This window comes from Babylonia areolata, chromosome 18, assembly GCF_041734735.1.
Source record: "Babylonia areolata isolate BAREFJ2019XMU chromosome 18, ASM4173473v1, whole genome shotgun sequence".
Lineage (NCBI taxonomy): Eukaryota > Metazoa > Mollusca > Gastropoda > Neogastropoda > Buccinidae > Babylonia > Babylonia areolata.
Genome location: NC_134893.1, coordinates 25,440,642 through 25,463,141, shown reverse-complemented (window position 1 = coordinate 25,463,141; position 22,500 = coordinate 25,440,642). Strand labels below are relative to the sequence as shown.

Genomic DNA, 22,500 nt, shown 5'->3' with positions numbered 1-22,500 from the left:
CATATAAATATAGATATAATGTATTGTCTCGATGATATGATTTAAACATAAATTTCGTTTGAATTGACCGTTGATATGTATGTATACCATTGTTGGTATAGCTGTGATGTGCTTGTATGTCCATGTGCACCCCTTCATTTCGGGAGGGAGGGGGAGGGGGTGGGGGGGCTATGGCCGCCTAATAATGAAAAAATTCATTCGCATTCTCTCTCTGTTCTCTTCTCTCTGCCCACCACAGGGACGGTCAGACGTTCCACTACCTGGAAGAGTTTCCCATCAACCTTCTGCACGCCTTACCCAAACACACAGGGCACTCGGGGTCCCGTGTGCTGGTGATGGTGATGCAGTACGGGGCCAACTTCTCGGGTCCAGGGAAAGACAACCTGGCCGCGGGTCAGGCCACAGACCGCCCGAACATGGCCCACACCTCCAACTTCCTGCACCCAGTGCTCTATTACTACCCGACCCTGCCCACAGGTATCCTCCATCCATCCTACCGTGTTTGTTGTACCATCATGGAAGTGTGAATGTGTGTGTTGGGGGGGGGGGGGGGGGGGGGGGGGGGGGGGGCTGTTGGGCGTGTGTGTGCATTTCTGACTTAGGACAGAGTGGTCAGCAACTGACGAATCTGATGTGAAAACAGAAAGTAACGAGAAGACCAGTAGTTTTATCGTCACGATGTAGAATGAGACATTGAAATGTCAGAATGAATGAATGAATGAAATCGAATCATTCAGGGCACATAGACATTCCCATACTTGGGCTGTGTTCACAGCACGGCTGTGTTCACAGCGCAACACACATACACACACACATAAAACCACAACCCCCCCAAAAAAACAAAAACAAAAAACAACAACAACAACAAAACAAACCCCCCCCACAAAAAACAAACAACAAAAAAAAAAAAACCCTTGCGCGTTGATGTTATTGCGACATGGCTGCCTTCTCCAGAGGAACAGATGAAGCAGCTCGGCGAGAAGGAGGTCCTGCCCCGCCCTAGCGCCATCCACCACGTGGTGGAGGACTTCCTGACCCTTTGGGACACTCACAAGGTCCACGGGACTCCGCTCCGACATTTCCTGGAGCACATTCTGTCCACGGACCTCCGCCAGCGCTTTGGCCAGACCTGTTTCTTGGAGGCCCTGAGCCATGGTCGGCCCAGCCCTGCCTGCTCCAACCACTACCTCCAGGGCCAGGGGTTGACCGCTACGCCACCGATGGCACTGCTCTCTGGCTTGCAGTTCAGGAGGCAGTACTGAGGAGCGATATAATGATCATGGCATGTTTGGTTCATGCAAAGTTTAGGAAAAAAAAAAAGAAAAAAAAAAAGAAGAAAAAAAAAAGAGATGTAGTGTTGTGTGTATGGATCTACCTGCACACTCTGACACTTCCTTGAAACTGATTTATCAATTAATGTTATGGCTCAGGGTCTCAAGGCATGACTACGTGTGTTGGGTTACGCTGCTCTGGTCAGGCATCTGCTTGGCAGATGTAGTGTAGTGTATATGGATTTATCCAAACGCAGTGACGCCTCCATGAGCTACTGATACTGTTATAACACTATAATGATGAGGTTGTGTCTGTAATGATCATGTATGGAAATTCTCTTTAAATTAGTCTACGCTTTGTTTTCTTCTTGTTGTCAAACTAATTTTACGTCAGTCGTAATGTACCCATTTTTTCTATAATTTTATCACTTTCCTTTTTTTTTGGTAAATAAATTATGGAACACTTAATGTACTGTTAGTGCTGAGGATCAATTGTAAGAGGAGATTCAGACCGGGGCATGAGGCATAAAAATCAATGGAATCAAGATTACAATTTGTGGAATCAAAATAATGAATATTGTCATGGAATGTGGTAGGATTTTTCTGACAATGTGCAAAGAGGGTTATTAAGTTGGTGTCTTAACATGCATATGTATATAAAAAAAGAATTATTAATCTTTTTCATGTATCAAAATCATTAACAAAAAATATATATGTATACTTTTAACATAAGATGTATCAGGTGTTTTTTTCAAATGTATATAGGGATTTTTTTTTCATATGGTGCTTGGAAGAGTTAATTAAATCTGTGGCCTTCCAGATCATCCATTTCCTCTATCCACTGCTTTTTTCCTTCTCTTTCACTCCTTATGTGTCTGGCTGAAAAGACTGAGATGTTGATGACAGCCAGTGAAAAAGTCTGAAACACTCTGTAGGGGGCTGGTTAGTCATCTTCTTGCCTATGGCATACACACACACACACACACAAGCAGAATTACTGTAGATCAAAGTGATAATTTTATTCTTGTGTAGCAAAGACATGAATTGTCATACTGGCACATGTCTGGCTGAAAAGACCAAGATGGAGATGACAGCCAGTGAAAAAGTCTGAAACACACTCTGCAGGGGGGCTGGTTAGTCATTTTCTTGCCTCTGGCACAGTTAGGGGGAACACATGCACACACATAAATTTATTGGTGGGACTGAAAAAAATGTTTGAATCCTGAAGCAGGAATTTGGGGGCTTCAGGGGGCTTCATCCAGAAAAGTCTCACCCATGCACATTTCTTTTCTTTTCTTCATCATATTTTTAAAGGAGTTGATTTATGAATATGTCCAAAACGATACTGCAGAATTAATGTACATCAAAGCGATGATTTCATTCTTAGACATGAACTGTCATACTCGCATGTGCATATCCGTGCACACAATGACATGCAGTCACACTTTTGACAAAAGGCTTTCACACACATCAATACAAGATTGTATCACATATGTGGAAGATTCCATCAAAAAGCTTTATTGATGCTTAACTGACTGGCATGTAATGAATAAAAACAACTGAATTAATGCCTTTACTGAAAATCAAATATCACATGATAACAAATATCAACAACATTTTAGGTTAAAGCATGTTATCATTTTAAGATCACACACACACACACACCCTCACATACACATTTCACAACAAAGGTCTTACACCAGAACACAGGTAAGCTATCAAATTAAAAAAAAGAAAAAAGAAAGAAAGAAAAAGAAAAGAAAAAATGGCACTGTACTCTAGTGGTCTTCTCTGGTGGTCACAGTCCAAAACTGACAGAATCTAGAACACTTGTGTCAGGAAATTTGTACATGACAGTTCACTCTCTCTCTCTCTCTCTCTGACATGTACATACACATTTCCTCATCAGATACACATACATAAGACATCATGCACACATAAAAAGACACCCATGCACACAAATACAAATAAATGCAGGAAAATAACATTTTTGTCAAAATGTCAAACACTGGACAAAAAAAATACATAAATACCCAAGGAATGAAGTGATCAGTTGGGAGTATATCATTTACAATATTGTATTTTGTTTCCAGTGCTGCACAACATTAGAATAAACTTTGTTTCCAATAATGTGCAACATTAACGCAAACATTGCTTCCAGAAGTAAACTTATTATACTCACCCAATCAAATTAAAATTCTAAACATAACTGCAAGAGAAGAAAATCACAAGGACAACCCATAAAATATTCAAAGGAACAAAAAAACAAACAACCCCCCCCCCCCCCCCCCCACAAAACTGACCCTGTGCCATTTTAACTATTGCACAATATGCTTTGAGCAAGCATTTCACACGGATTCAAAGAGCAAACAGAATCCCCCCCAAAATGAAGCCACCACTTAAAATATGGCCCAAAAGTGAGAAAAATTCTTGATTCAAATGAAAGTTTCACTAGGTTACTTTAATGTAAAATAAGGAAACAATTCACCACTTGTAACATAGACCATAAAATGAAGAAAAATTAATAACTGCTTGCACAGATCTCTTTCCTGGTATCCTGTATAGTATTGCACAGTATCATAACCTATTCTTGATACAAAACTGAAACTGTACTTACTGGAAAAAAAAAATCTTGCACACAGAATGATGTGTTAGTGTGTTATGTCTCTGCATTGTATGAACATGTGCGCGTGTGTGACTTTCCTTTGGATGATGCTTATCTGTCATGGAACACAGTGATCTAAAGTAACATTTGGTTACATATCAACACTGTGTGAAAGTGAGCAATCAATGCTTTATAAATGCTATTTTCCAGGGAATGAATGAATCAAACTGGGTGAAACATTACCCAGAAAACGAAACAGAAAATGGTTCACAATCGATTTTCTTCCCTTGTGGCACTTACTTTGAATGTTCAGTTCTGGAGAGGCCTGTCATTCATGACTGGATTGTAGCATATAGACTGAGTTGGTCACATCAATGTAGTCAAGCTGATTTAAATGTAAGACTTCTCCAATATTCAGCTGACTATGAAGCTTTTTGTTCGTTTCGGTTTTTTTTGCTGCACCATCATCTGCACCATTTCAGTGGCAGTACTCCCACTCCGTTCATTCCGAGTCCCCCATACATGGCCACACCCAGGTTTGATGTCACAGTCCCAATACTGGCAGTCCACATGGAGCAATTGATGTTCAGTCAACAGGAGGCCACACACCAGAGGAGACCCTACACTGCTGCCGAGTCACTTTGGTAGTGTCTAGTTGTGCCTCTTCTGATATAACGTACTTAGTACACCACCTACTAAGCCCCCTTCTGACAACAATAATGGCTTTGTCGTGGAGCCAGACTGAGAGAGCGTCTCCCCCAGAAAGGAAAATGCCACCATGTCCCTCCAACGACAGTCCCCTGAGAATCTGCCGACACTGAAGACTTTGACAAGACTTACCCCGAGTATGGAAGTGGAGGGGTATTGAAACTGTGGTCATCATGAGAGCACATAATCTGGGACTATTTTTAATATTGATGAAAGAGGAGGAGGAAAACGACAATGATGATGACAATGCTGCTATGAAGCTGTCCATTTTAGGTTTGGGACTATGCAACAAGGCTGTACTCTACGTTTTATCATAATGATATCCTAGCATCAACCAGGCTCGAGAGATGCTGACACTTGCAGTGTTGGTCAGGAAATTAGAGCAACACACCCAAAGATGCATCTATGAAGTGGATGACACTTTACAGTGTGGTCCCAGTCTTCTCATTTAAGCCCATAGCACACTCAACTTTGGGTAGGAGCCGGCTGCAGACTGAAAAACCCACCTCCACTATGAATTACACCCCTGTCCTCTCAGCTGTCAGTTCGCGATGCTAACCACTTCGCCACATCGGCTGGTGCTGACTATGGAATTTTGGCTCTTTCAAAATTGTTTGAACAGTGTATTTACATTAATTATGTGTACATTTCTGTATTTTCTCCAACAACATTGAATGTGAAAAAAGAATCACAAGCATCTGAAGTTATGTTTATACAAGGAAACATGATGTCAAACTTGTACTTTTCACAGAACAAGATTATTCATTAAAAAACAACAACATACAAACCAGGTCAAACACACACACACATACTCCAATTTTCATAGAAAATGTTTTAAAGCTTTGAAAAAGTATTTCAACAACATAATAATTATACTCAAAGCTGATAATACTCAGATATAGAGGGCAAAAATAATCTATGCTTAAAATACCGAATGATAAACTAACACATTAAATTAGTCCTTAACAACATGGGAATCATTACATCCGAACCTTTAACAGAATTAATCAGACAAAATTTTACCCTCAATGTTACCATCACACAAAGAAGAACAGTTTCAATATAATCAGGCATCACATTTTTGACAATTCAAAGGCAACACTAAGAAACAATTTGAGAAAAATATGGTGCAGTGCTATACAATATGGCAAGCAAGTTTGGCTTTCTACTGATTACTAGAAGAAAACAACGACTGCTGACATAAATGTTCCCCTCCCCCACACTGCATGCTTCTACATCTCTTGAGTGTGGCGCCTTTCATTTCATTTGATTCTAGTCAAGCAGCGCAAACTGAAAACAAAACCTGCTTCATGAACCCTCTCAAGAAAAACTTCCCCCACCCTTGCACCTACATATATATGCACACATACAGTGCAATTCAAGAGTCGGGGGGGATTAAAACCAGCCTTTTTCAAAGTACAGAATCACACTGAAAGAGGCTCATGAGGATAAAGTTGACATCAATTCACTTTGGTCTTGGTGATGTTCTGTCGTCCAAACACTAAGCGTTTGAAAAAGAGCCAGTATTTGAGTAGATACTTGTGTATCAGGCCTCTGTGTCTCAGACCCGGAGCCATCACAATCATCAACACTGAAATATATGAATAATGAAATATGTTAACTAACAAATCAGTCAATGTATAAAACTTCATAAAGGATTGTGTGCGATCTAAACCGTCTTTGGTAAAAGAAAGTTTTCCTTCAATAAAAAAATTATTAATACCAGTAAATCAGTAAAGAAGCACTCCCCTATTTAAAATCATTATAAATTTAAAAAAAAAGAAAAAAAAAGAAAAAAAAGAAGAAAAAAAAGAGGACAAACTAAAATGAAACCAAATAAAAATCAAATTCTGAACAGCAAAGTGATTAAAAACAATCACCGATAAATGAATAATGGCACATAAATAAATGAAAACATAATGGCAGATAAAATAAATGTTACTCAAGCAGTCAAATTTACATATTTCTAGGCTAAGCAAATGCCTGACCAGCAACATAACCCAAAGATCAACCCTGCATAACCCAACTGAAGCAAAGAGTTATCAACCCTGCATAACCCAACTGAAGCAGAGTTATCAACCAGTTTCGCACATTTCATGACCTAACTTGGAATATTCTTTTTCATAATCCCCACCCCACCCCACCCCCACTTTTACTAATGGTCCATCCGTGGTGGAAGGAGAACAAAATCACTCTACTCAATCATAAATAAATGTGAACAGTCCTAATACAGTATACGGCATGATCTATGGTCTTGACAAACTGTCACCAAGCAAAGGCAGTTTGCACACACATAGAGCAAACAAGAAACAAACTTGGTTGACTTCATGCAAGCAAATGTGGATATGACAACCCAGAATATACTGCTGACACTTATTTACACATATTCATGATATTGTGTCATGGCACAAGCCTGACAATGTTAGAGAAAATAAAGAGGAAGGGAAGAGGAGGGGTGAGGGGGAGATTGGGGACTCTGATAACAGCACATATTTTGGAATTGTTCCAAAATCTGTGTAGTTTTGATAGTTATCTGACTTCAGTTACAATATCTTGGATACTAACTTGACTTTATTTGGTGGGTTCTGTTTCTTTGTATACTGTTTTTTGTTTGATGTTATTTAGTTTTGTTTTGAAAAAAATCATGATGATATAGATATATGTTTCATGTACTCAGAAATGTAATGTTCACAGCTAAAACATTATTCACTGTTTAGCCAGCTCAAAATCATAATCTATACATCTCATAATTTCAATCAAAAGCTCAGTCAATTTCCTTTCAGAAAAACTTAAGGTTTGCATACTTCTGATAAAAAAAGTAGCCTGTAGAATTTTTTGTTAATTCATATCTACTTTCATGGTAAATTCCCTGGCAGAGGCCCTCCAGAAGGAGTAATGTTTCCCTGGCAATGGACAGATTTTTTCAGTAACTTGTAATCATATTTAGAAAAAAAGAAAGTCTTGTTTCATTTTACTGCAATGCCCTAATGTGGCTTGTAGACACTTGAGTTTGTTCCCAGAACTACATAGTTTATACTCTTTTCTTGCGAGACAAAACAAACAAACCAAACCAAAAAACAACAACAACAAAACAAACAAGCACCACCAAAAAACAAAACAAAACACAGGAATCTAAATGAAAAGTCATTTTATCTTGATTAGAACAGCATATAATATAATCACTCAAGCACAAGTTATACTGGCTACTGCTAAAAAAAACCCCCCAAAACCCCCCAAAACAAAAAAACAAAACAAAACAAAAAAAAAACACGAAAGAAGAATGGGCAATTATTTTCTAATCAAAGTTCAGTTTATACTCACCGATCAAATATGTGAGAAATAAATTGTTCATTATGTATCCAATCCAAGCGGAAACTGTCAACAGTGCCATCGCCAGAATGAAATACTGAAAAAATAAAAACAGTTACTGACTGTTGAACTTGGTGCTGTTCGGATAACATTTTCATCATTAAAGTTTATAGTAGAAAAATGTTGTGTGTATGGATGTATACTGTGTGTGTGTGTTTGTGCGTGTGCACATGCATGCGTACATGTAATGATATTAAAGAATACTGCGCGCTGCTGATCTGATGAATCCAAAAGCCTTTGCATACTGTACATTTGCAGAAATACAAAAATTAACAATGAAGCTAAATTCCCAAAAGACACATGCACACACCCACACACATAGATGCTGCCAGAGTATACATCAAACATCAAAGAACTGTGAGCGAACTGAGGAGAAACAAAAATAACATTTTTTTTAAGCAGATACAAATGAGAAAATAACAGTTCAACAGACAAAAAAAAAGCAGTACATTCTGTGGCGATGAGGCCTATGTTTGGATTCCCCAATTCACTTTTAAAGTTAATTTGAAGGCCTGATCTGTGTTTCCCACATGTTGTCAATCATCTTCAGTCTTTCAGTTACTGAGTTGTTTTAGTCTCTCAAAACTCACCTCTTCCAATCAGCTAACATCTTAGTCAATCATGTGCTTTTTGATCTTCTGCAGGATGCGTGTAGCTGTAAATGTGTGTGTGTTCTGTCTGATAGCATGATTGTGTACATGTGTGAGAACATGTTCATGTATGGTATGTCATGTGCTGTGGCAAAATTTGTTCAGAACTTTGTTAAGTTTTTGTACCCAAAAGTTTTCATATTCATTATTTGCATGTAAGTACATTTTCTTTGTTTTTTCTTTTGTGCTCAAGACTGGGTAATTGAACACATGCGAAAATAAATAATTACCATCATAACAGTTTATTTCTATTGCACCTTTCATTCAAATAATATTGCTCAAGCCATCCCACATGAATAAAACATGATAAAAAGAAAAAAAACATAAGAAGAAATCACAATCATGGGTGAAACTTCTTTAACCAGCCCTCTCCAATGCATACAATGTGCACAATTCTCACAATTCTAACACATTTGTCTATCTTTCATCGTAAATGACTAATCTCACTGCCTGGGAAGTGTGAAAATCAAGCTCCATTATCATTATTATCATCCAGTTTTACTCAAAATACATTGTTAGTAGCACCTGATTAAACCGCAACAGCTGAATGAAGTTGCAACATGTGTTAAAGAAAACAGTTTCATGTGTCAGTAATTCAGATAAATCTTTTGTTATCTGATTAACTTACAATGGTGGGTCTTTCTTCTTTCAGGACAGCAAGACCTCGTATGAAATCAAGGATGTCAATTCGTAACTGTAGGATGCCTCCACAGATGTTTTCAAACTCTTGTTCCTCTCTTCCTGTCCTGTGTCAAACAAAAAGATTATTTAATGAACAAAACTAATTAACTAAAGTCTGATCACTTATGACATTTTTGATTTTAACTCGAACGCCATGTTAACAGAGACATGCTGAGACATGCACATTGGATATACACAAACACACACACACACGCACTGTGACACATTCACAGGAAAACATGATAATCATATTCTTTGCATTCCATCTGTCACAACAAAATCCTTTGGCCAGTGCACCCTTTTCTTTTAGCGTCCGACAATTTGGATAACCTTCAAATAAACTTTAGACACTCCACTGCCAAAGCCTTTTTTTTTTTTTAATATCTACTTTGTCCACCAGAGTTTCAAACTGTGTCTTGTCCATGCTATGAATTTGAGTGTGTGTGTGTGTGTGTGTGTGTGTGTGTGTGTGTGTGTGTGTACGCGTACAAGTGCATGCCTGTGTGCTAGTGGGTTGAACCAGTTGTGTTATGAAGTCTGTGTGACATTTGTTAAACTGATTTAGTTTATAATTTTGTCATTTATAATCAAAGAGTTTCATAATTGTGAAGCAATTTGAACTCTTATTTGAGAAAAAGCGCTGGGCATGTATTTATTATTATTGTAATTCCTAACAAAATTTCCACTCTCTCTTCAAATCTCACAGGCTTCACTGACTTTGGTCTTACCATTGTTCTGTGGACAAGAAGGTAGGGCTGACAAAGAGCACAGCAAAATCTACTGTGGTGATCACCAAACCAAGCACACCAACAGTGGTCATTATTGAAGGCTGCAAGGCCCAAACCAGTCTGAAACAAACATCCAACTTTATGAAACAAAACTGTAAACATCATAACACAGATTCTTGATACTTAGTAACATTTACATTCAATATATTTACACACAAATGTCTTTCTTGGTGCTTCTTGTAACTGCTTTCAAAACATAAAAGCATCCAATAAGAAAATCACCTATTGGTATTACAAGTTTGCCTACTTTATATAACTTATTATCAGCTTTGTTCTCTATGCACATCATGCATGTGGACAGGTGGAGTGGAGTAGGAGAGAATGAGATACATCAAATATTAGTAATCAAAAGGAAGAAAATGAATTATTTCATCTGACAAACCTTATCAAGATAAATGATCAAAAACTGAAAACTAACTTGAGCTGAAGTAAATCAGGACTCACACTGTCAAACTGCTTTCAGCAATCAGAACAGCACACTTTATATAAACAACTTCATCCACACACACACACACACTAAACACACACACACATTCACATAATGCAACAGGAATGTTTATGTGCAATACTGAACACTCACACAAACACAAGTGTTACAGCACCAAGCAGGACCACAGGATGATATGGTCGTTCCCACTTCAGCACGCTTTGAAGGTGAAGGAGTACTTGTCGCCATCCTTCCAGATCTCTCTTCAGTTCATCCAAGTCATTCCTGTCATGGGCAGGCTGAAAATAATATTACTGCTCTTAAAAGGAAAACCACAACAGCAACAACCTGACAAACACTACAGTCTATAACAGTGTAAAATTCAAATTCAAACAAATATAGTCTAAAAAGTGAAAGAATTCTTGTATATGTCCGCTACAATTTAGCAGAAAAAAAGTCTGCAACATGATTTATACACAAAATATGGCATACATAACTTTTCCACAATAATGGTATTCTACTCTGAAGAAAATCTCTAAATATGATAAGTGCAGGGCTACCAACCTTTGTATGGGCTCAGTAACGACATTTCTGAGAACAGTTTGGAATTCATGTGCTTCAGATGATCAAATATAAGAATACAAAAGAATCAGAAAAAATTCACATGTGTACACACCTGCCCAAAAACCTTGACACAAAGAATGCAGCTTACAAATACAAGCACAACAATAATCAAACTTAGAACATGTATGCCCTCAGTCACATATATGTACACACACCAGTGAGTGGTGGCCATGTAGAAACACATCTGCCCGAGAAAGCAAGAGAATCTGATTGCACTGGTTTGAATCCCATACTTGGCAGTAATTCCTCCCAATCCAATAGACCTGAGTGGTGGTCTGGATGCTAGTCATTCAGATGAGATGATAAACAGAGGTCCCGTTTGTGCCATGCATTAAGAAAATGCAAGAAAGAAAACAACAAAACAAACCCCCAAACCCCTGGCAACAAAAGGGTTGACCCTGGCAAAAGTCTGTAGAAAAATCCATATTATTAAACAAATTATGCACTTGCAGGCTGAAAAAAATGTTGGAGTGACACATCTCCTTTAGGAAAGCAGCCCAAATTTCACACAGAAGAATCTGTTGTGACAAAGAGTAATACAATAAATCAATTAAGAATTAAATGTAACATTTCAGTTTTAATTGTAAGGCACCTGATGATATATATGAACAAAATGCAGTTGTTTCATATGACAGTTTCATGTGACAGTTAAGTCCCATGATGACATGACTAACTTCAGTTTTACAACTGATTTCTGTATGAGGACTGCAACGTTCTGTAACACAATTTGCTTGACTTTCTGCTGGATTTTGACCCTTTAAATCTAATACACATGTAACACCCCCACGTGCCCCGCCACCCGCCCCCCCAAGAAAAAGAAAAAAAAAGAAAAAAAAAGTTGCACTTAACACATGCAATTTTCTCCTTTAAAGGGGCTGTTGGGGAATTTGATAAAGTTGAGAACAAATATTATTATACTTGTTGTCTGGGAAAGGTCTTCCATCCTGACGCTCTCTTTGGTAAAGAACACAATGTCCGCGACAGACACTGGGTTGGAGGGTTGGAAAAGCATCTCAAGTTACAAATGTAAACGTCTCAAAACTCATTCCCCTGCGCTGCACAAAGGCAATGCCTTCACATATTCATAATACACGCCACGCCCCAAACCAGTTTCTGGGCAGTAAAGCGATGATTTGGGGAAAACAAGTTACAATAAATCTGTCAGCCATCATCACCTCATTAACTGCCAAACTGCATGGCACATCCAGTTTTCCTGCCATTTTGCGTTTTGTTATGATCTCGCATAATCTCATAACGAACGTGCACGACGGGAAGGATGTGTCTGGGATCTGGGCCACTGATCTAAAAATAGAATATACAGTGTGAGTCTGGGCAGAGGCGGAGGGTGAGGGGGACCTGTCACACACAGGCCGTCAAGTGTCAAAATGTATTGCGAAGCATCATGATTCTAGTGCTCTGGAATTCCAAGAATCCGCACTTGTACCACAGACATCCATACACGTACCCACTTCCTTTTGGTGGGTTGAACAATGATGTAAACATTGATATGGGGCTGTTGCACGCATTGACCTGAATAGAACCACACCATGTCGATGATAGCGACGATGATAACAAAAGAAAAAAAAGAACGCCAGAATGACAATGATAAATGACAATATTTATTCAACAATGAATGGAATGCTTTGTCTATTATTTGTGAATTTATTTTTGTGTCCATTCGTTTATTTTCAGAGTGCACTCACCGAACGGCCGTCACAGTGTAAGGGAAAGAACTACAAATAAGCCACTGCAATTTGAAGACAACCACGGTAGTTTCCCTTTGTTTCTTCCCCACGATTCCCAGATTCCCAGTTATAGTTCTGTTTCTGATGGTCTCTGATGCACACACGCTCACATCCACATCATCTAGTAAACACAGCGCCTCCGCCCCCACATACTCTCTGGGTGAATCGACGATTACTTAATCATACTCCATTTTTATCTTCATAAATATGAACCAAAGAAAAACAAGAACAAAAAAGGGACTGGTAACTGAAGAAGCAAACAACAACAAAACGAAGATGACTATAATTATGTAGAAACAACTATAAAAGATAGATAAGTTAACCAACCAATAAACACTGAAGCAGACAATAAAAGCACAAAAACGTTTGTGTGTGTGTGTGTGTGTGTGTGTGTGTGTGTGTGTGTGTGTGTGTGAATCAAGACCCTCGGAAACTGAGACTGACAGAGAGACATACATTCCCGCCGCATATTATCGGAAGCCGAATTTTAAAAAGCATTGTTACACTGATTCGGTGTGACGCTCAACAACTGAGGAAGCTATTGACGTCATCAGTGCTAAACCCAGGAGAACCCTTGGCCGGTTTTCTCCGGCTGTAGAAACCTCAAGGTCAGCACAGCTGAACTAAAGGAAAGAGCATACCTCGTCTTCGTCGTGACGCCTTTCCTCTAGTACTGACGCAGTGGCGCCACTGTAACTGAACTGAACTTTCCTTTAGTACGCCAGTTCAGTCTGGCACTCACACACAACATTGACTTCTTCTTCTTCTTCTTCTGCGTTTGTGGGCTGCATCTCCCACGTTCACTCGTATGCACACGAGTGGGACTTTACGTGTATGACCGTTTTTACCCCGCCATGTATGCAGCCATACTCCGTTTTTGGGGGTGTGCATGCTGGGTATGTTCTTGTGTCCATAACCCACCGAACGCTGACATGGATTACAGGATCTTTAACGTGCGTATTTGATCTTCTGCTTGCATATACACACGAAGGGGGTTCAGGCACTAGCAGGTCTGCACATATGTTGACCTGGGAGATCGTAAAAATCTCCACCCTTTACCCACCAGGCGCCGTCACCGCCGTGATTCGAACCCGGGACCCTCAGATTGACAGTCCAACGCTTCAACCACTCGGCTATTGCGCCCGTCTACACAACACTGACAAACTCGGACAGTCGAAGCACTGAGTACAAGCGACGTGCTGTGCCAGCAAAGGCGACAGGCGCTGCATCAGTGGTTGCTTGCTACGCACTCTACCTACCCATGAACTTCACCAGCTGACGAGTGCCTGAGAGGAGACCTTTTTCGCCGGTGTATGTGGGAGCCTGTATGAGGCTGAGCTCGGGCATATGTTTGTATCCAGTTCAGTTGTTGGTTGGTGGTGGCTGTTGGGGAAAGAGGCGGGGGGGGGGGGGGGGGGGGGGGGGGGGAGGGGGTATGTGCGCTGGCAAGAGTAATCGAGTGTGTACGTGAGTGTTTTTACGTTTTTTCCCCTTCTTAATAGATTAAATGTATTCATATCAATTGATTGAATTTATTGACGTGATATGTTGTTTGCCTTTGCATGTGTGTGTGTGTGTGTGTGTGTGTGTGTGTGTGTGTGTGTGTGTGTGTGTGTGTGTGTGTGTGTGTGTGCATTTTACCGTCTGATATACATGGATGTACTTGTTACATGTTTTTATTTGTACATATTGCTGTGCAGTACTCGAATAGCCGAATGGTAAAAGCGTTGGACTTTCAATCTGAGGGTCCAGGGTACGAATCTCGGTGGCGCCTGGTGGGTAAAGGGTGGAGATTTTTCCGATCTGCCAGGTCAACATATGTGCAGACCTGCCAGTGCCTGAAACCACATTCGTGTGTATACGCACGCAGAAGATCAGATACGCACGTTAAAGATCCTGTAATCCATGTCAGCGTTCGGTGGCCCGGTTATGGAAACAAGAATATACCCAGCATGGACATCCCGGAAAACGGAGTATGGCTGCCTACATGGCGGGGTAAATAAAACAACAACAACAACAACTGTCAAACACGTATAATATTAGATGTTTGTCTGAGTGTGTATGTGTCCGTGCCTGAACTCTGATTGAATGTCACAGGAAACAAATGATCGGCCGTCAGTCGGCTCTACCCAGGTAGGCAGCCTGTTGTGTAAATGATCCCGTGTGTGTGTGTGTGTGTGTGTGTGTGTGTGTGTGTGTGTGTGTGTGTGTGTGTGTGTGTGTGTGTGTGTGTGTGTGTGTGTGTGTGTGTGTGTGTATTTCAGGGAAAGATAGAGGCGGGGTGGGTCTGAGGGCCGCTCAGTTTCGGCCAGCTTTTAGTCTACTGACTCAACAACTATTGTGGATTTTTATTTTAATCTAGTTTTAATTTAATCTTCTTTTCTTCCATATCATATATGAGTTTATACAGAGCGTTTGATTTCACAAGTTAATCATGTTCTATGTGGATCGAGAAGGTGTTTTTGAATTTGATTTGATGGCAGTTCGACATGACAGTTGAGGGTAAACAGCCAGTTAGGCTGGCCACGTTTTTTCCCCCCCACCATCAAGGGGAAATATAGCATTCCTCCAAGTTAAAGCAGCAAAACAAACACCGCCCCCACCCCCCGCCTCTAAAAAACAAAAAAAACCAAAACAACAAAAACTCCAAACAAACCCGAAACCGGAAAAAAAGAAGAAAAGATTGTGGCGACTCAGAGAGAATCTGTACTTTGAAGGGAGATCACTGTGTATCTTCAAAATTGTAAACGACGAACCAGTTATTTCCCTTAGACTGCCTCCGACACGAGAATTGCTCTCACAATTCTTATTGTATTGTACATCGGGCTGATTATTACCTGTGACCTTTTATTATTTTTTTCCATTCCTGTTATCTGCCCTTTTGTTTCTTTTGTCTAAAATATTTTTGCTCTTCCTCTGCATGTGTGTTCTTGTTTGAGTTTATTGCACTCTGTTTAATTTCATTTTTATATTACTGATTATTATCATGATTTTTTTTTTTTTTATACTGAGCTTTTGTATATGTTTGCTTGTTTTTGTGTTATACATCGTATCATATTATTTTTCCTTTGTTATTACTCTTTTTGCAATCGTTGTAAAGCTCTATGAGCTTCATTGAACACACACACTGACACACACATATACACACTCACATGAGCGCATACACACACACACACACACACATATGCATTCATATATATATATATATATATATATATATATATATATATATGATGCGAAAGTCGAAACAGTAAGTAGGCTATATCTACCAATCCATTATTTTTTCCACAACTTACATTTCTGTCACCTGGCCGGATCATGTGACTGAGACAGAAGATAAACATTCTTAGCCCATTTCCTTTGAAACAAAGAGAGACAGTTCGATCACGTTGTATTTAATGTGCAGGAAAAACCAACAGCAGACAGTGACACTGGAGATCATGACAAAAAAAAAGAGGAGTGATATGGAGGGGGGGGGATGGGGAGGGGGAGGGGATGGAGGGGTGGTGGGGTGTGGTGGTGGTGGTGGGACGGGGTGGGTGGGGGGGGGGCACGTGGTGATCAATGTGTCGCTCCAACCAGGCAAATGTGTGTGACTGCTTTCCCCCCAGTCATTCTGGCCAACCGGGCAATCACTCGTCACACAACACGCTGTTCTGACAGTTGGATAAAGGTTTGTTCCCTTTGTGCAGGAAACCTGTCAAATGTATGGCAGTAGAAAAACGTATGCGCGTGCACGTGTTTATGATTGCACGAGTGTGCATGATTGCGTGCGTGTGGGCAAGTGTAGGTTCTATGCGCGCTTTGTACTATGCGTGCATTTGTTCTGGCGAGCATTTATCTTTCACTCGTGTGCACCCACGTGCATGGGTGTGTCTGTTTATCTGTGTAAGGACGGGAAAGAGCGCGTGTTCATATATGAGGGAGCGTGTGTGTGTGCGAGCGCGTTTGCATGTATGTGACCATATGCTTTCGCATATTTGAGCGTGTGTGCATTTGTATGTCTGCGTGCACGTGCATGTTCGGCATAGTTGCTGGACGTCGATACATCAGAGGACACGTTCCAAGACTGTCCAGCACATGTGGTTTTCGAGGACTTGGGGTCAGTGTTTACCTTCTCCAACTCTGGCCGCCCATGAGGGCTAAGCCAAGACTATGCGGGGTTAGAATTCGGTCTTGGTTGTGTTGTATTTGTTTCCCCGTCTGAGGGTAAATGTGTTCGCTAGCAAGGGCCATGGGCATGTGGCCAAACCATGCAAATAAACAAAGGGAGGAAGTTCTCGTAGGAGGAAGGTGGCAAAGCAATGTCCGCCGTGAGGGTCTGTGCTCGATTCCCGGTTTCGCCCCCCCCACCCCCTCTCCCTTTTTTTTTTCAAGACTGGAAAATTAAACTCTGCGTCTAGTCATTCTGATGAGACGATAAACCGAGGTCCCGTGTGCAACACACACTTGGCGCACTGAAAAAGAACCCATGGCAACATAAGTATTGTCCTATGGATTTGTCCGAATGCAGTGACGCCTCCTTGAGCTACTGAAACTGAAACTGAAACTGTCCTCTGGCAAAACTATGCGGAGTGAATCCATTCTGATCAGTACAAAAACCAATGTGCATACACTTAAGGACCGAATAAGGGCGCTGGGTTATGGTGCTGGTTAGGCATCTGCGTAGCAGATGTGGTGTAGCGCATACGGATTTGTCTGAACGCAGTGAAGTTTCCTTGAGAAACTGTAAGTGAAAACTGAAACAAAAACAAAGCCTTGTGGTAACCGACACTGTGTGATCATTTTACATGAACCAGAGTAAGAGCTGACACTAGAGTGACTGCTGCAACAGTGGAGATTACACATGACTGCAGTCTGGTTCTTTAGTGAGAGACAAGGCGTGACTGCTCAATCAGTGTTATCTAAATCATACTGTAATTATACATTACACATCTCTGAAAGAGACATTGAATGTTTGCAGGAACGGACAGCTATACAGACAGTTTACGATGTAGTATCCAAACAATTGACACTGAGTAGTTACATAGTTGCCAGTATTTTCTTCCTCTCCTCTACACTTCGAGTGGTGGTCTGGACGCTAGTCAATCGGATGGGATGATAAACCGAGGTCCCATGTGCAGCATGTACTTAGCGCACGTAAAAGAATCAATAGCAACAAAAGGGTTGTCTCTGGCAAAATTTTGAAGAAAAATCCACTTCGATAGAAAAACAAATTAAATTACAGGCAGAAAAAAGGGTGTCACTTTCAGTGTAGCGATGCACTTTCCCTGGGGAGAGCAGTCCGAATTCCACACAGAGAAATCTGTTGGGACGAAAACAGTAATACAATACAATACAATACAATACAATACAGCGTGCAACGGAAGATGCAACAGACAGCAGCTGACACAGATGAGCAGATAGTCTTTACATCAACGAGCGCCAGTCCCCCACAGCCTACTGACCTCCCCATAGTCCACTGACCTCCCCACAGCCTACTGACCTCCAAACAGCCCACTGACCTCCCCACAGCCTACTGACCTCCAAACAGCCCACTGACCTCCCCACAGCCTACTGACCTCCACACAGCCCACTGACCTCCCCACAGCCTACTGACCTCCAAACCTCCCCACAGCCTACTGACCTCCCCACAGCCCACTGACCTCCCCACAGCCTACTGACCTCCCCACAGCCCACTGACCTCCCCACAGCCCACTGACCTCCCCACAGCCCATTGACCTCCCCACAGCCTACAGCCCACTGACCTCCCCACAGCCTACTGACCTCCCCACAGCCTACTGACCTTCCCACAGCCCACTGACCTCCCCATAGCCTACAGACCTCCCCACAGCCCACTGACCTCCCCATAGCCTACAGACCTTCCCACAGCCCACTGACCTCCCCACAGCCTACTGACCTCCCCACAGCCCACTGACCTCCCCACAGCCCACTGACTTCCCCACAGCCTACTGACCTCCCCACAGCCTACTGACCTCCCAACAGCCTACTGACTTCCCCACAGCCCACTGACCTCCCCACAGCCTACTGACCTCCCATCCTCTCCACAGCCCACTGACCTCACACAGCCTACTGACCTCCAAACCTCCCCACAGCCCACTGACCTCCCATCCTCCCCACAGCCTACTGACCTCCCCACAGCCTACTGACATCCCATCCTCCCCACAGCCCACTGACCTCACACAGCCTACTGACCTCCCCACAGCCTACTGACCTCCCCACAGCCTACTGACCTCCCAACCTCCCCACAGCCTACTGACCTCCCCACAGCCTACTGACCTCCCAACCTCCTCACAGCCTACTGACCTCCCCACAGCCCACTGACCCCCCTTAAGCCCACTGACCTCCCCACAGCCTACTGACCTCCCAACCTCCCCACAGCCTACTGACCTCCAAACCTCCCCACAGCCCACTGACCTCCCCACAGCCCACTGACCTCCCCACAGCCTATTGACCTCCAAACCTCCCCACAGCCCACTGACCTCCCCACAGCCTACTGACCTCCCCACAGCCCACTGACCTCCCCACAGCCTACTGACCTCCCCACAGCCCACTGACCTCCCTACAGCCTACTGACCTCCCCACAGCCTACTGACCTCCCCACAGCCTACTTACCTCCCCACAGCCTACTGACCTCCCAACCTCCTCACAGCCTACTGACCTCCCCACAGCCTACTGACCTTCCTACAGCTCACTGACCTCCCCACAGCCCACTGACCTCTCCACAGCCCACTGACCTCCCCACAGCCCACTGACCTCCCCACAGCCCACTGACCTCCCCACAGCCTACTGACCTTCCCACAGCTCACTGACCTCCCCACAGCCCACTGACCTCTCCACAGCCCACTGACCTCCCCACAGCCCACTGACCTTCCCACAGCCCACTGACCTCCCCAGAGCCTACTGACCTCCCAAACTCCATACTGACCTCCCAACCTACTCACAGCCTACTGATCTCCTCATCAACCAGACCGACAGGACATTTATCACAGCACGGCAATGCGGTCTCCTCAAGCTAGTTTTCTCTGTGGAGTTTGGGTTGTTCTCTCCTGTTCCACACATTCTGTTTTCTGCCTGCCTGTGCACAGTTGTTAACTAATCTTAAAGTGGGTTTTCTGCGTGATTTTACCACGGCCATCTGTCTCTTTTACGTGTTAGTACCAAGCTGCGAATGTTACCTCGGCTTATCGGATATCTCACCAGTGCCAGTTAGTCTTCTAGAAGGGAAAGAAAAAAATCCCGCTGGTGTCTGACTCGAAAAATGGCGGATACACCATCCCATTCATATAATACAAAATTTACATCAGGCTGCTGGTGCATCTGACATAAATTCAATTACAGGTTGCAGTCAGGCATCAATTCAACTGCTACAGATCCAGACATGACATGGTCTTTGTAGGTGAAAGTCAGTCAACACAAGTGCAGCCTGGAAGCGGTTGCATGGATGAGACAAGTAACAACTGAAAATTGAAACTAAGTGGCTGTGGAAATCAGACACATCTATGATGAAGCAGGTAGACCCTGGATTAAACAGGTCTGTCAGGATGAAGTAGACAGGTCCAGGATAAAGTAACACATCCTGGAAGAATTATATATATCAGGGATGAAGTAGACATATCCAGAATTAAGTAAATATATTCAAGATAAAGTAGACACTTCCAGGATTAAGTAAATATATTGAGGCTGAAACAAACACAGAATAAAGCAGATAAATACATGTATATCATAAAGTAGATACATCCAGGATAAAGTATTTGTATATATTTAGGAAGAAGTCATCAAACCCATCCAGAACGAAGTAGATATGTGTACAATGAAGTAAATACACCCAGAGTGAAGTAGATGCATCGATGATAAACAAGATGTATCCAGGATGAAATAGACACACTTCGGATCAAGCAATACCACATGATTACAGTAGCTTATTGACTGCAGAGAAGCAAATGCATCTGATACAATGTCTAACAACACAGATGTAGTTTGTCTGTGTCCGTGTGAGGCAAACTGTTTGATGAGAGTCAAACAGCAGAAGGACAGCAACAAAACAGTTGTGTGGGGAGCAGGCGAGCGTCGCTACATGTAAAAGTAATACGGCATTTGTACCGACACTATATGAAACAAAGTCAAATACAGCATTTGTATCGACACAATGTGAAACAAAGAAATACAGCATTTGTACCGACACAATATGAAACAAAGACAAATACAGCATTTGTACCGACACTATATGAAACAAAGACAAATACAGCATTTGTACCAACACTATGTGAAACAAAGTCAAATACAGCATTTGTACCGACACAATATGAAACAGACAAATACAGCATTTGTACCGACACTATATGAAACAAAGTCAAATACAGCATTTGTACCGACACTGTATGAAACAAAGACAAAATTTTATTAATACAGCATTTGTACTGACACTATGTGAAACAGACAACTGAACAGCCACAAAGTGTTGGGTATAGAGACAGAAAAACAACAACAAAAAACAAAACAAAACAAAACAAATCCGTCGCTACATTTACAGTCATGAAATGATGGAATGATACAGGTCACATCTGAGACGAAATCAAACAGCACCAAGAAAACAGCGTAGCAGTTGTGTGCAGGTGAACAGATGAAGAAAACCGTCGCCAACAGTCAGTCACTATGGGGTTGTATGAGAGGCAGGCAGTTTCATGGCAGCCAAACCAGACGTAGCAGCATTCTCAAGGTTCAGGGATCTGTGCTTAGCTGTCTCCAACTGCTGCTGTTGTTGTTGCTGCTGTTGTTGCTGCTGTTGTTGTTGTTGTTGCTCTTGTTGTCTCTTTAGGCTTCCCCCTTTACCGAAAGATGCTCGTTCTTTGCGGCGAGAGAGACTGGGAGATGTTTCGCTGCGGAGGCCACCAGAACATGGAGCGGTAAAGAATTGTCGTGAAGGAAAAAACGTAAAAACAGATGGAATTTAAATGCTTCTGGGTAATGTCATTCCGCATGTACTGCGCATGCTTGGTTGTGAGTGCACATGCGTGTGAGAGAGGAGGGTGGGGGTATAGTGCGCACACACTGTCCGCTCACTCACGAATTATAATCATTTGCAGGGAAACTGTGAATCAGTGCGTGAATGTGTGCAGGAGGAGCCAGATAAGAAAGTGGACAAGTGAGTCGGAGTGGTATGCATGTGTGCAGTTTAACACTAACTGCAACTGAGAGTCTATGTATACATTATTACAATTACCATCACCACAGTTATGATTATCATCATTGATTCTTCTTGCACACTTCAAGTTGTGAAACAGATACTGTAATACGCTTCTTTCTCAGTTTCTCCAACTCGCACACATGACAGGAACACACATGCACACGTGCTTGCGTGCACAAGCGCATATGACTTGATCATCTTTCAGGGACAAAACCACACACACATACGCGCGCGCGCGCACACACACACATACACACACAATGTCTACTTATTCAAATATAGACATGCGTGCGCGCTGACACACCCACAAATAAACAAAGTCTTACGATTTCCTCAGAGAGCTTTCTGGTGCACCTTTGTCGAACCTGAAGCAGAACCCATGAATTGACTGAGACAAGACAAATGGGGGTAAAAAGAAAAGAATAAAGAAAAAGAGTGTGCGTGC

General features: G+C 42.0%; 3 protein-coding genes across 3 annotated transcripts in view; 1 reads left to right on the top strand and 2 right to left on the bottom strand.

Moving 5' to 3' along the window:
• Positions 1 to 1,262, top strand: part of LOC143292204 (FAD-dependent oxidoreductase domain-containing protein 2-like) — a 12,925-nt gene extending 11,663 nt beyond the window's left edge. The window contains exons 10-11 of the mRNA XM_076602388.1: positions 239 to 477; positions 955 to 1,262. Of these exons, the coding sequence (XP_076458503.1) occupies positions 239 to 477; positions 955 to 1,262 (547 nt within the window). The remainder of the gene's footprint in view (positions 1 to 238; positions 478 to 954) is intronic.
• A 2,281-nt stretch (positions 1,263 to 3,543) lies between these two features.
• On the bottom strand, positions 3,544 to 12,377 carry LOC143292595 (ADP-ribosylation factor-like protein 6-interacting protein 1). The gene is made up of 6 exons (XM_076603044.1): positions 12,299 to 12,377; positions 10,653 to 10,798; positions 10,013 to 10,132; positions 9,232 to 9,349; positions 7,906 to 7,990; positions 3,544 to 6,175 (listed from the first exon to the last, which is right to left on the bottom strand). The coding sequence occupies exons 1-6, from the start codon at positions 12,374 to 12,376 to the stop codon at positions 6,045 to 6,047; spliced, it is 678 nt and encodes a 225-aa protein (XP_076459159.1). The 5' UTR covers position 12,377; the 3' UTR covers positions 3,544 to 6,044.
• An 8,108-nt stretch (positions 12,378 to 20,485) lies between these two features.
• The window catches only part of LOC143292592 (regulator of G-protein signaling 7-like), a 32,651-nt gene continuing 30,636 nt past the window's right edge, over positions 20,486 to 22,500 (bottom strand). The window contains exons 15-16 of the mRNA XM_076603042.1: positions 22,382 to 22,420; positions 20,486 to 21,747 (exon numbers count right to left, since the gene is read on the bottom strand). Coding sequence (XP_076459157.1) covers positions 21,522 to 21,747; positions 22,382 to 22,420 — 265 coding nt within the window. The 3' untranslated portion in view covers positions 20,486 to 21,521. The remainder of the gene's footprint in view (positions 21,748 to 22,381; positions 22,421 to 22,500) is intronic.